The 12,916-nt window shown below is 36.5% G+C and overlaps 1 protein-coding gene across 5 annotated transcripts in view; it reads left to right on the forward strand.

Moving 5' to 3' along the window:
- The window catches only part of MLLT10 (MLLT10 histone lysine methyltransferase DOT1L cofactor), a 124,793-nt gene that overhangs the window by 14,138 nt on the left and 97,739 nt on the right, over positions 1-12,916 (forward strand). For all 5 annotated transcript variants that reach the window (XM_060782379.2, XM_060782378.2, XM_060782380.2 and 2 more), the window contains one exon: positions 603-657. In XM_060782379.2, coding sequence (XP_060638362.2) covers positions 603-657 — 55 coding nt within the window. Of the gene's footprint in view, positions 1-602; positions 658-12,916 lie in introns of those variants that run through there.

Consider the following 12,916-nt stretch of genomic DNA (forward strand, 5'->3'; position numbering starts at 1 on the left):
AGGTGAGAAACAACAGTATTACACTGTATAATTCTGTACATGGTGTTAAGAAAGCGGAGAAGGTTATCTAATGCTTCCACAGTTCTAGAAGCTTGGGTCAACCAGTGAAGCTTAATAATGAGAGCTTGAAGATTGACAAGGCTTTTATACTATACTTGTAGAGTAGAATTTGTCAGGGCAGAGGCCTGCTCATTTGAATTGACCAATCATGTTCAAGTGGGATATATATGAGTAAGAATCACAAAATAAGATGCAAAAATGGTTTCAGTAAAATTTATTTTGTGCAGAAGCACCTAGATTTCTCATGTTTGCACTATTATGTAGATATAGAGTTAAAACTTTCTGGGATCTTTGTCACAAAAGATGGAAGTTTAGAAGCACTATTTTCAGAAAGGAGTCATAGTAATTGGAACCATAGGAGAGAAAAAATGTCTGGGTAGAGCCCAGATTTAAAGCGTAAATCCATATTAGGGAGCTTTCTTTACAAAGTAAGCCACCTGTTTGCCACTTTCATCACAAATTATTAGTGGCCATCAAATGAAAATTATAAGTACATTATTTTTTTATTACTTGCTGTTCAGTATTTGTTTTCCTTCCTCTAGAGATGTGAGCTGTGCCCTCATAAGGATGGTGCTTTAAAGAGGACTGATAATGGAGGTAAGTTTGTTTTTAAAAGCTTTGATCTTTTTAATATTCTTAAATAACAAATGTTGTGCCCTTTCCAGTTTGATGGACTGTTTTAAATTGAAACATAGCATGGGCAGTGAAGTTTTAAGGCTCTACCTATAAATCATGCAGAAAAGATCTATGAAACTTCTGTGTTCTAGAGTTTATAAATTTAATACAAATGTTCATCACTGTAAAATATATTTATTCTTGCAGCATGTGTTTGAATTTAAGAAATCTTATCTTCTTCTTACACATGGAGAGTGAGAGCACTGTATCAAGCTAGAGGGCTGCATATAAATTGTTAACTTTAATTTATGCAGAAGTCATTCAGTGTACATGAACAGTGTTGGTTACTTAATTCCACCCATAGCTGTGGTTCACTGTTCTCAAGTGGCAAATTGAGAAGTAAGTACTCAGTGGTACAATTTGACTTTAAAATGATATTTTCTTTTCCTATTCCTGCCACTTTTGGTAAAAATTCATCTTCAAATGGTAGAGTTTTCATTGTGTTGAAAAAAATTATAGGCCACAAACTTCCTTTTTTTGCCTATTTCCATAAATGGATCTTTACAAAGATAAATCTCAACTTGTTTTAAAGAAAAAAAATGAATATAGAACAAAGCATTTAAATATTTATATATATAGTGAGGCCACTTAAGGTTTTAAAGTAATACATTTATAATTTACATGTAATCATTTTGAATTAGGCATGGGAGCAATGAAAAATATGCGTGTTTATGAAAAAATGCAGTTTTGTTACTGTTTAATTTGGAATTAGGTTTTTCTGGTGAAGAATTTCTCTCATGTATCTTATAGATGAATGCTACAACTCCAAAAAAGACTCTTTAAAGTAGCATTCAGAAAACAATGAAATGAAAATACACTCTGACCTGTATATTCTCAATTTTGGTTGATCATAATCACTCAAAAATATACTGTTTAGATGAACTCAAAATTTGCATAATTTACCTTTCATCTGCCTCATGATTTAGCATTTCTTTCTTCAAATGCAATCTGGATTTTTCTTGGTTCTTATCATAGCTAGTTCTCCATATGAATTTTGTATAAGAAGTAATGATGTATATCTGAAAATAAATTGATTTTGCTTTCATAATGCTTCTGTAGAATATTTACATCTCTAGGAGTTCTCACTTTAGTTTGTTTCTCTGTGATGATTTCAGAACTTAAGATCGGTAGTTAGTTGTTAGGAATTTGTGGTTATTGGTATTGGCTCTTAAATGTATCAGGGCTGTTTTTGAATGGGTATCTGATGTTGCTTGGATGAAAGACATGATTATTCAAATATTGTGGTCATCTACTTCAGAATAAGCATTTTTTGCCCTAGAAGAGTGGTGAGCCTAATAGGATAGATGGATGAGGGCATTGCTCTTAGGGGTAGATGGATACATTTTGTGCAGTAGGAAAATAAAAATGTGTAGTAAAAATAGATTTTTGTGTATTGGCTTTGTTAACATGAGCTTTAATTGGGAATAAGTTGATTGTTTAATACAATTAAATGAGAAAAAAAGAGAAATTAAAAGAATCAAAAGACTACAATTACCTTTCAGTCTGTTAAACCTGATAATTTTGGTGGCTAAACTTCCTGACTCGGTAATCTATGACCAAGGAATAAACATTCATGAATAGATGTCTAGCTACTTTGAACCCAACTGTGTTTCTGCTGGCATTTCAAAAGTCCTGCTTTTCATCACCAAATTTTGTAATGATTTTTACTATTACATCATTTTTGTCAGTTTCAGTGTGGTTTGAAAATTACCTTTAGTCTTTGTTTCAGCAAAGCCGCCTCTCACCTTTTTCAATTATATTTTTATTAATTTTAAATAGTTAACTTCCTCTCAACCACACCACCCAACATCCAGACCACATATTTCCTCTATATCTTTTAACATGAGCACAATTTTCTTAATTTCTGTACAATATTTACACTGACTTTGCCACTTTTTATCCATTCCATATAAACCATCTATTTATTTTTAATTTCTTTTATTTTATCCTCCTGTGTATAGTCCTGAAATAAACATGCTATATCAGATTGAACCTGATAGTAAAGACAATAATTCCAGTTTTCTATAGTCCATTTTTTGTCTTTCCAACCCCATGCTATCACTTCCTGTCCTTCTAAAATCATAGTTTTTAAAAATTCTTGTTCTTTTACGTTAATCTTGCCTAATACTCTCATTAGCATCACATCTACTGTAGATTCATTTGACGTGATATTTTAAATATTTTTTCCATTTTCTTTACTATTTTTTGCAAAAGGCTGTTACCTTTCAACATTCCCACCACATATGGGTGTACCATCCTTTATTTAATCTGCAGTGCCAACACATTGGGCTTATCCCTGTTACCACATATGAAAGTTGGGCTGGGGGTCCTATACCTTTTCAATATGAATTTCCTTTCCAGATCTTTGTATTTCTCCATATTTTCTTGACCCCCCCCCCCCTCCATTAATATTTCTATTATTTGACTCGTGTGTGGTCCTTCTTTCTGCCATTTAGTTTGTATTCTTATCATATATTCATCATCATTAATCATCAGTTTATATATTGACCCTGCCAACGCTCTCTTTGATTTCTGTATTTGTCTTAAATATTTCCTCCATCTTATCTTCTTTCTCTGTTCTTTCACCAAAGTTCCCTTGTTTAAACTTATTGTATAAGCCTAGTAGTTTTAACCACTTTCTATTTCCTACCTTTTGTATTATCTTACCTATGGGAATTAACTGACCATTTAAATCGTACATATCTTTAATTTTATAATAGATGTTACTCTTCATTTCCTTCTACGAATTAGAATCAAATTCCTTGTCATATAAGAGCTGTCTCTGTCACTGTATACAAGCCACTACAACATGATCATACCCCTTCATCTCCTCCAATGTGCCTGGCACTAAATGATTTCAGACACATTGGAGAAGAAATGTATGGCTATCTGACTCCTTGTAGGGCAGTAAAAAAAAAAAAACTTCAGAGAAATGCCTGGGGTCTGGAAATATTTGGTATTGCCAAATAATTTAATGTTTTAATCTGTTGAAGTTGACCTCCGTATCAAACAATAGATGTAGAAAGTGGATATAACATATCTCGAGCAGTGTCTTTCAAACCACCATCCCCTAAATATTTTGCACTCCAAACCCCTGTCCATTGACTATGCTGATGGGGATTGTAGTACAAAACATGTGGAGAATGCTATGTTAGGAGGGACTTCTCAATATATTTTCTGGTGGACTGGATCTTCTAGAGCAGGGGTCCTCAAACTAAAGCCCGGGGGCCGGATACGACCTTCCAGGGTCGTTTACCTGGCCCTTGCCCAGGGTCAACCTAAGTCTGAAACAACTTGAAAGCACAGAACAACAACAACAATCCTATTTCATCAGCCAAAAGCAGGCCCACACTTCCCATTGATATATTAATAAGTTTATATTTGTTAAAATTGTTCTTTATTTTAATTATTTTATTATTTTTAATTGTTTTTTGAACTACAAATAAGATATGTGCAGTGTGCATAGGAATTCATTCATGTTCTTTTCAAATTATAATCCGACCCTCCAATAGTTTGAGGGACTGTGACCTGGCCCTCTGTTTAAAAAGTTTGAGGACCCCTGTTCTAGAGAGTAAGGATAGTGAGTTATCTGGGTTGATGAGGTTAGCAATGATGTAGGAAAACAAGGGCAAATTCAACTGTCTGCTGGTGTAAAGGCCTACTGTTTTGTTTTGCCAGTGAAGAAATCTGTTTTCACTGCTACTGAATCTGCCAAATGCCATCCAGTAGGCTTTTGCAAATTTCAGATAGCTGTTCCAATCTGGTTTGATCGGTCTTTAGTATGATTCTGTTGGTCAAATCATTTGTAATTCATATGAGACTATAGATGATAATATCATAGAATCATAGAGTCAGAAGAGACCTCATGGGCCATCCAGTCCAACCCCCAAGAGAAACATCAAAACATATAATGCATATCAGGCATCTTTGATGCAGTATATGTTCTTAGATTCCTAGAATCTGCCAGATATGTTTTTAAAAAATGATGAGTATATATTAAATGCATATTATGTTGTATTAGCCAAGGCAGACGGGTGGAGTCATTTTGACAGCATACTAGTTTTAAAATATATACGAATGAGCTGTCAGCACATCAGATAGCTAATTTAAATTATCAGCCTTGTGGTGTCAGTAGTCTGGAAGAGATATTAAAAATATTAAATCCTTTACAAATATATTTTGTAAGTTGCTCCTAGACAATGTCTGTCTAAAATAAAAAACAAAAAACCCTCTCAGCTTAATGATAGGGTTTGTATGGTATAAAGAGCAATTTTATTGGTAACAATGAAAGAAGAATCAAAATTGAAACCTTGAAATATTAATAAAGTAAGCAGTCTGAAAGATAAAGTTGAATGACTCAGTGGGGAAAGGTTGCTAGTAACATTTGCACAAAAGGTGTCTTCGTGATCCATTTGTAATTTCAGGAAGTCTATTCACTTTCAGTTGCAATATTAAAATAATTGTTCCTCCTTTTGAGTTTCTATGCTCAGATCTCCACCAATTGTTGCTCAATAGTAGAAGTTGTCTCTCTTTAAGTTTACACAAATACAAGCTACAGTTACTTTCTTGAGAGCTTCTGTTTTGATGTTTCTCTTGCATTATTGATCCCTTCAAGTCATCTGCAATATTGGCTTATGTTATTTTGGAGGCTGTCTAAATGACCTGAAGACAAAAACCCTTCTCCGCCTTTAGGCTAGTATCTTTTGAAAACTGATTATAGTTGAGAGACTGGTTAATTGATAAAGCACTGTGTAAAGTTTATGTGTGTATTTAGAACTCTGCAAATATTGAGAATTGAATGATAAACTTGTTTTCAGTTTGTTTGGAAGCCTACGTGCAGTGCACACAGCAAAGCATTTTAATTGAGTGTATTAAAAGCTGCATTAAGGTTGAAATCCATTCCAACTGGATGATCTGGAATGCTGTCCTACAGCATTCTTTGTCAGCTTTATGACATGGTTTCTGGAAGGCAGCTGCTTGGTTGAAAGCCAGCTAACAATGTAGTAGTTTTGTCATCATTTTTAAGTGGTTATTGTGGGGATCTCCTAAGCTTGTAAGGAATGTCACATGGCAGCTTTTGAGTCAGCATCTTTCTGAATTACTTTAAGGATCTGAAGAAAAGAAAAACGTAATGCATAAGTTAGTTACTTAAAATGTCTAATTACTCATATAACTAGATTTTGATATAAATGTCCTAATTTATGAGGAAAAGTAACATGTTGCTTTTCAGATATTTTGGACTACAACTTCTCTTATCTTTGGATCATTAGTCCCTACTAGGTGGGAATAATGGCAGTTGTAATGCATGACATGTTGCTCATAGGCCATATCTTCCCACTCCTGACTTAAATATTGCACTGTTAAAATATAGCAATACTTGACTTCTCATCAAGTTTGGTAATATTATTCTCTAGTGATTAGTAAAATGCTTGTATTCTGGATAACTGATCAAGTGTGCATGTGTTATAAAATCTGTTTTCTAATATCACATTAAAAGTGATTACATATGCACATGTAAGGTTGTAAGATCTTGATAAGGTAATCAGCATCAGGTAATCTGTAGTTATGTAATCAGCTGCAAACTCTATTTCTGTATTTTATATAAATTATTCAGGAATAACCAAACAGGGCACAATGCTAGTTGAGCTTGGCATCAGATTACAACCTTTAATTGGCAGACCAATTAACTAAACAACTACGTGATTGGTGAGTCTGAGAGTTGTTTATCTCTTTAAGACTTATCTAGATTATGCTGTTTTACATGGTCTTCTAAAATACAGATAGAAAAGTTGGTTTCTTGTGACATTGAGGATATTTAGTATTGGGTTATAGTGTGTTTCCAAGTCTTGAAAAGTTATACTAAAAATGAGGTTCATATGAACTTTGTCATTCCCCAAGAAGAACATCCCCTCAACATTAATCTTTCTGCACTCCCTTCCCAGTATCTTTCACCACATCTTAAGTAACTTCTCTTTCTTGCTTTCTTTATTCTCTGTACAAGATCCCATACCAAAACATTCTTATTTTCCATCTGTGGGATAACATGAATGGAGCAAAGGCAAGATAACAGAATTCTCTCAAATCAAAGAAAATTTGTATTGTCGAAGGCTTTCATGGCCGGAATCACTGGGTTGTAGGTTTTTTTGGGCTATATGGCCATGTTCTAGAGGCATTCTCTCCTGACGTTTCACCTGCATCTATGGCAAGCATCCTCAGAGGTAGTGAGGTCTGTTGGAACTAGGAAAATTGGTTTATATATCTGTCGAAAGACCAGGGTGGGACAATGAACTCCCATGGATGAGTTCATGCATGTGCTCTGATAACAGTCATGGTAGAAGACAATTAGATTACATTGCAAAATGCTATGTTTTGGGATCAAAAGTTCCAGGTAAAGGATTCTTTGCAGAAAAAACCCAGGTAAAACTGACATTTGTTGCAACCTCAATCCTATCTGATAATACAAGGGATAAACCTTACATGTTGCACTCTCTGCGAAAGATCTACAGAAGTAAATTCCTGAATACTCAAATGTCTTTAAGTGTTTTCATCTTGAATATCAATAATATCTGATAAGACCAGAAGAGCAGAGAAATTTAAGGTTATCTTCCTAGAATTATGGTAATCAAATTTTCTTTGGGTTGTTGTAGGTTTTTTTGGGCTATATGGCCATGTTCTAGAGGCCATAGTCTGACATGGTGTAGTCTGTGTAGTCTGACATGGTGGTTGTTAGAGTGGTCCAGCATTTCTGTGTTCTCAAATAATATGCTGTGTCCAGGTTGGTTCATCAGGTGCTCTGCTCTGGCTGACTTCTCTGGTTGAAGTAGTCTGCAGTGCCCAAACACGAATCAAGGAACATGAAAGGCACTGCAGACTACTTCAACCAGAGAAGTCAGCCATAGCAGAGCACCTGATGAACCAACCTGGACACAGCATATTATCTGAGAACACAGAAATGCTGGACCACTCTAACAACCACCATGTCAGACTACACAGACTACACCATGTCAGACTATGGCCTCTAGAACATGGCCATATAGCCCAAAAAAACCTACAACAACCCAAAGAAAATTTGATTACCATAATTCTAGGAAGATAACCTTAAATTTCTCTGCTCTTCTGGTCTTATCAGATATTATTGATATTCAAGATGAAAACACTTAAAGACATTTGAGTATTCAGGAATTTACTTCTGTAGATCTTTTGCAGAGAGTGCAACATGTAAGGTTTATCCCTTGTATTATCAGATAGGATTGAGGTTGCAACAAATGTCAGTTTTATCTGGATTTTTTTTCTGCAAAGAGTCCTTTACCTGGAACTTTTGATCCCAAAACATAGCATTTCACAATGTAATCTAATTGTCTGCTACCATGACTGCTATCAGAGCACATGCATGACCTCATCCATGTTCTGAATATACAGGCCTGTAAGTTATTTATGACTATGCTCGTAATGCACCTTGAGCAAATTGGAGTCAATAATCTACATCCACATAGGACTGTCCAATATTATAGTGAGCATACATGATGCATAATATTTTATTTCTTGGGCAAACACATATAACCAGCTAATATAGCGCAGTTGCTGCAGGATGCAGAAATATTAATTTAAATTAGCAAATTTATACACCTGGGATTGGAGACTTAATCAATCTTGGGTTGCTAAGAGAAGAAACAAGACAGAAAGAGGATGCAAAAATAGGACAGTTTGTATGCATGAGAGAGAAGGAACAGATGTCAGTATACCTGGGATATACCCTCTGACTTAAACTACCTCTATGTGGTCCTGTTTCACCTTCCTGGGAGAAGTGAAGAAATGTGTATTCCTAGCTGAAATAGTGCAAAGAAAAGGAAGATAAACTGAACAAGGTCCAGAACTGGAAGGAAGAAAATAATCTAATAAGATTATCTGGCTAGAATTATGAATTCTGAGACCTCTAAAAGAATGATTTCAGCTGGAAAAGGTCTAGGCAGTGATTCTGCTAGAATGATGGAATAATAATAATATACTTTATTTATATTACGCTTTATATTATATTACGCCTTCCAGTTAGCAGCTTTCCTGCAGGTAGCGGCTTAACCTGCTGTGCTACCATGGCCCCAGTTGAAGAAGGAATGCCATTTGAAATCTGGAGGTTTTATAAGGGATCTTGGGTGGGAAAACACCTTTAATTTTTGATAAGGTTTGTATATTTTACAGGCTTGCTTAGCTGAGAGATATTTTTACTGAATTGTGTCTAACAAAGGAAGATGTCCTTATGGCTAATTGCAGAATGACATACTGGGGGATATGGAAGCATGCCTGGGGATATCCAGTTGTGTCCAATAATTCTTGACATTTCTGGTGGTGGTAGTTAATGGTGTCACCTTTTCTCAGTATGAATACTAGCTATAGGATTTGACTAATGAACATTTTCCAGTGATACTGCTTTTTACTGGAAATTGAAAAACTGATCCTGCAAGCTATCAGATGCTTTACAAATGGTTCACACATAGTTCTGGCATAATATGAGCCCTTCACATTATGGAAGATGTTTATTAACAGATGTAAATCTAGAGAATTGTCTACCTTTAATATATTGGTCAATGGTGTAGGTGTTTTTCTTAGAAGAATGTTTTTATTCTAGGGATTTAATATGTTTAGGTAGTTTGTTGAATGATGTTTTTGTGGTTTTGTTTGTGGTTATAGGGGGGGATTAAATCAGTTTTCTGTATGTTTAGAAAATCTGGGTGGGCAACTTGTGGCCCATAATTATGAATGATGGCAAGGCCTTATGGGAGCTTGAATCAAATCTGGAAGGCACCAGCTACTTATCTCCCATGTAGGAGCCTCACCCAGCCATTTGGAAATTTAAGGCAAGGGATATTGTTTGCATTTTCTGGATCCTGTTTCATTCTCACAACTGTATGAATATGTTTTGTACCCGAGGCCCTAAATTCACATTATATTGCATCTGTGAAATGGGTTTATATCAGTGAAAGCTCATGCTAAAATAAAAGCAATTAGTCTTCACATTCCTGCCACATTCCTTTCCTCTCCTCTCCTCAACATTTTTATGGTGCAAGAGACTAACACAATTACTTTTTTGAAATCAGGCATAGAAGGTCTCATCCCATTCACATTCATAGAATAGATCCAATATTCTGCACTGCTTCTTAGTATACAAAAACCAAGTAAATAAAGATGCACAACTAATAAAATATTTCAAGCAGTCTGGTACGCAGTATACTTTGACTTGTATACAGTCTCTTATGGTGTTTGATGTGTGCAGCTTGATCCTTCTAAATAGTGGAATAGGTTTATTCTTACTTTGCAACAAGAGTGTTTGTCACTTTTGTGTTAGAATTCAGCATGTATACCATGGGATGCTACATCTTATATCAATGTATAATACATTTGTAAATGTGGTAACTGCAATCAAGTTGCATTTATCTATCTATCTATCTATCTATCTATTTATTTATTTATTTATTTATTTATTTACTGTTTTTATATCCCACTCTTCTCACCCGAAGGGGACTTAGAGCAGCTTACAAGTAGGCAACAATTCAATGCTGCAGCTTCAATATTTTCCCAGCTTCTACCTCTACATGCTTACATGTTTCTGTTAAACATCCCATTTTACTGTTCACACTCTTGTAATGAGAAATATGAAACTGAAAGACAGTTATTGTGACACTTTTGACATGTTATTTCATATGCTGCTGCAAATGTCCTTTCTAGTAACTTTAAAATAGTATGTACAGGCAGTCCCCGAGTTATGAAAATCCGACTTACAAACAACTCATAGTTATGAACAGGTCTCTCCCTTGCCTGCTTGCCATGAAATCTTAGTGCTGAGCCAAAGTGTGCCTGTATCTCTCCACCCCCTTTCCCCTTTAATTCCTATGGGTATCTCCAAACTCTTTTTCTCTTTTCTTCCTATTGGACTTTGAACAGACAGTCTCCAAGTTACAAACAAGATAGGTTCTGTAGGTTCGTTCTTAAGTTGAATTTGTTTTAAGTCAGAACGAACAGGCCCATTTTCTAAGTGTAACTCTCTCTCTTATTATGTATGCAAGTATGCATGCTTTGTATAGCATAGTGAAGGGTTAACACCCCTTTGGCTATGACCCCAGGACTTGACGAAGCGGATTTTTAGTATAAGTATATGTTATGTTGTATCCGTCTGGTTTGTATTGTCTTTATTTACTGTACATTGTCTTCTTGTTGTTGTTGTTCACCGCCCCGAGTCGCCTCCGGGCTGAGAGGGGCGGTCAATAAATGCAAGAAATAATAATAAATTTGGAGTTTGTTTTGCTGTCTCCCTGTGCAGAAGATTTTGCCTCACTTTCTATCCCTGTGATAATTGAATTTTGAAAAAAAATGGCTTGTTGTAGAAACAATGATTGGCAATAAGGCTTCAGTTGAGAAACCTTTTCCCCATGATAACTCTTTAAGGAGTAAATTTCCCTCCCCAAGAGTAGATCTCTCTCACTTTCTATTGTCTCACCCCATTCTTAAATATTACTATTATTATTATTTTATTTCTTACCCGCCTCTCCTCATGGCTCGAGCAAGGTTACAAAATTGTTAAAACACACAGTCAAAACACACAATCATTTTAAAACACTCGGTATTTATTTATTTATTTATCATGTCAGGAGCAGACTAAACAGCTGTACTGCATTTTTTTAAACAAACAAACAAACAAACAAAACACAAAGTTTGCAAGCTTGGTAGTTGATTAAATGTCCTTTGACCAGTAGCTGGCCACTTGGAGTGCCTTTGGTGTTGCTGCAAGAAGGTCCTCCATTGTGCATGTAGCAGGGCTCAGGTTGCACTGCAGCAGGTGGTCTGTAGTTTGCTCTTTTCCACACTCACATGTTGTGGATTCCACGTTGTAGCCCCATTTCTTAAGGTTGGCTCTGCATCTCATGGTGCCAGAGTGCAGTCTATTCAGCGCCTTCCAAGTCGCCCAGTTTTCTGTGTGCCCAGGGGGGAGTCTCTCATTTGGTATCAGCCATTGATTGAGGTTCTGGGTTTGAGCCTCCCACTTTTGGACTCTCGCTTGCTGAGGTGTTCCAGCGAGTGTTTCTGTAGATCTTAGGAAACTATTTCTTGATTTAAGTCATTGACGTGCTGGCTGATACCCAAACGGGATGGGCTGGAGATGTCACTGCCTTGGTCCTTTCACTATTGGCTGCTACTTCCCGGCGGATGTCAGGTGGTGTGATACTGGCAAAACGGTGTAATTTCTCCAGTGGTGTAGGGCGCAGATACACCGTGATAATGTGGCTTGTCTCACTAAGAGCCACATCTACTGTTTTAGTGTGGCGAGATGTGATCCACACTGGGCATGCATACTCAGCAGCAGAGTAGCACAGCGCAAGGGCAGATGTCTTCACTGTGTCTGGTTGTGATCCCCAGGTTGTGCCAGTCAGCTTTCGTATGATATTGTTTTTAGCGCCCACTTTTTGCTTGATATTCAGGCAGTGCTTCTTGTAGGTCAGAGCAAGGGCCAAGATAACTCCCAGGTATTTGGGGGTGCTGCAATACTCCAGTGGGATTCCTTCCCAAGTAATCCTCAGAGCTCGGGATGCTTGTCTGTTTTTAAGGTGAAAAGCACATGTCTGTGTTTTAGATGGGTTAGGGATCAGCTGGTTTCCCCTGTAATAGGCACTAAGAACACCTAGAGCTCCGGAGAGCTTCTGTTCAACCACCTCAAAGCTCCCTGCTTGAGTGGTATTGGCACGATCATCAGCATAGATTAAACTCTCTGTCCCTTCTGGCAGTGGCTGGTCATTTGTGTAAATGTTGAACATGGATGGAGCAAGCACGCTCCCCTGAGGCAGGCTATTCTTCTGTTTTCGCCATCTGCTTCTTTGGCCCTGGAACTCAAAACACTCGGTAAAATACACATATTAAAACATATTTACATACAATACTTATTAAAATACACAAACAAAATATGAGTCTTCACACGCTCTGAGGATGTCTGCCATAGATGTGGGCAAAATATCAGGAGAAAATTCTTCTGGAACATGGCCATATAGCCCAGAAAACTCACAGCAACCGAAAATATTAGTCATTTGTAAGTTGGATTTTTGTAACTTAGGAACTGCCTGTATTTAAAATGCTTCCGGTTCCTGGGGCTATAGAACATTATTTTTTGTTGCTGAATACAATTACAGGTTATATTGTG

The sequence above is a fragment of the Anolis sagrei genome, chromosome 6 (assembly GCF_037176765.1).
Source record: "Anolis sagrei isolate rAnoSag1 chromosome 6, rAnoSag1.mat, whole genome shotgun sequence".
Taxonomy (NCBI): Eukaryota; Metazoa; Chordata; class Lepidosauria; order Squamata; family Dactyloidae; genus Anolis; species Anolis sagrei.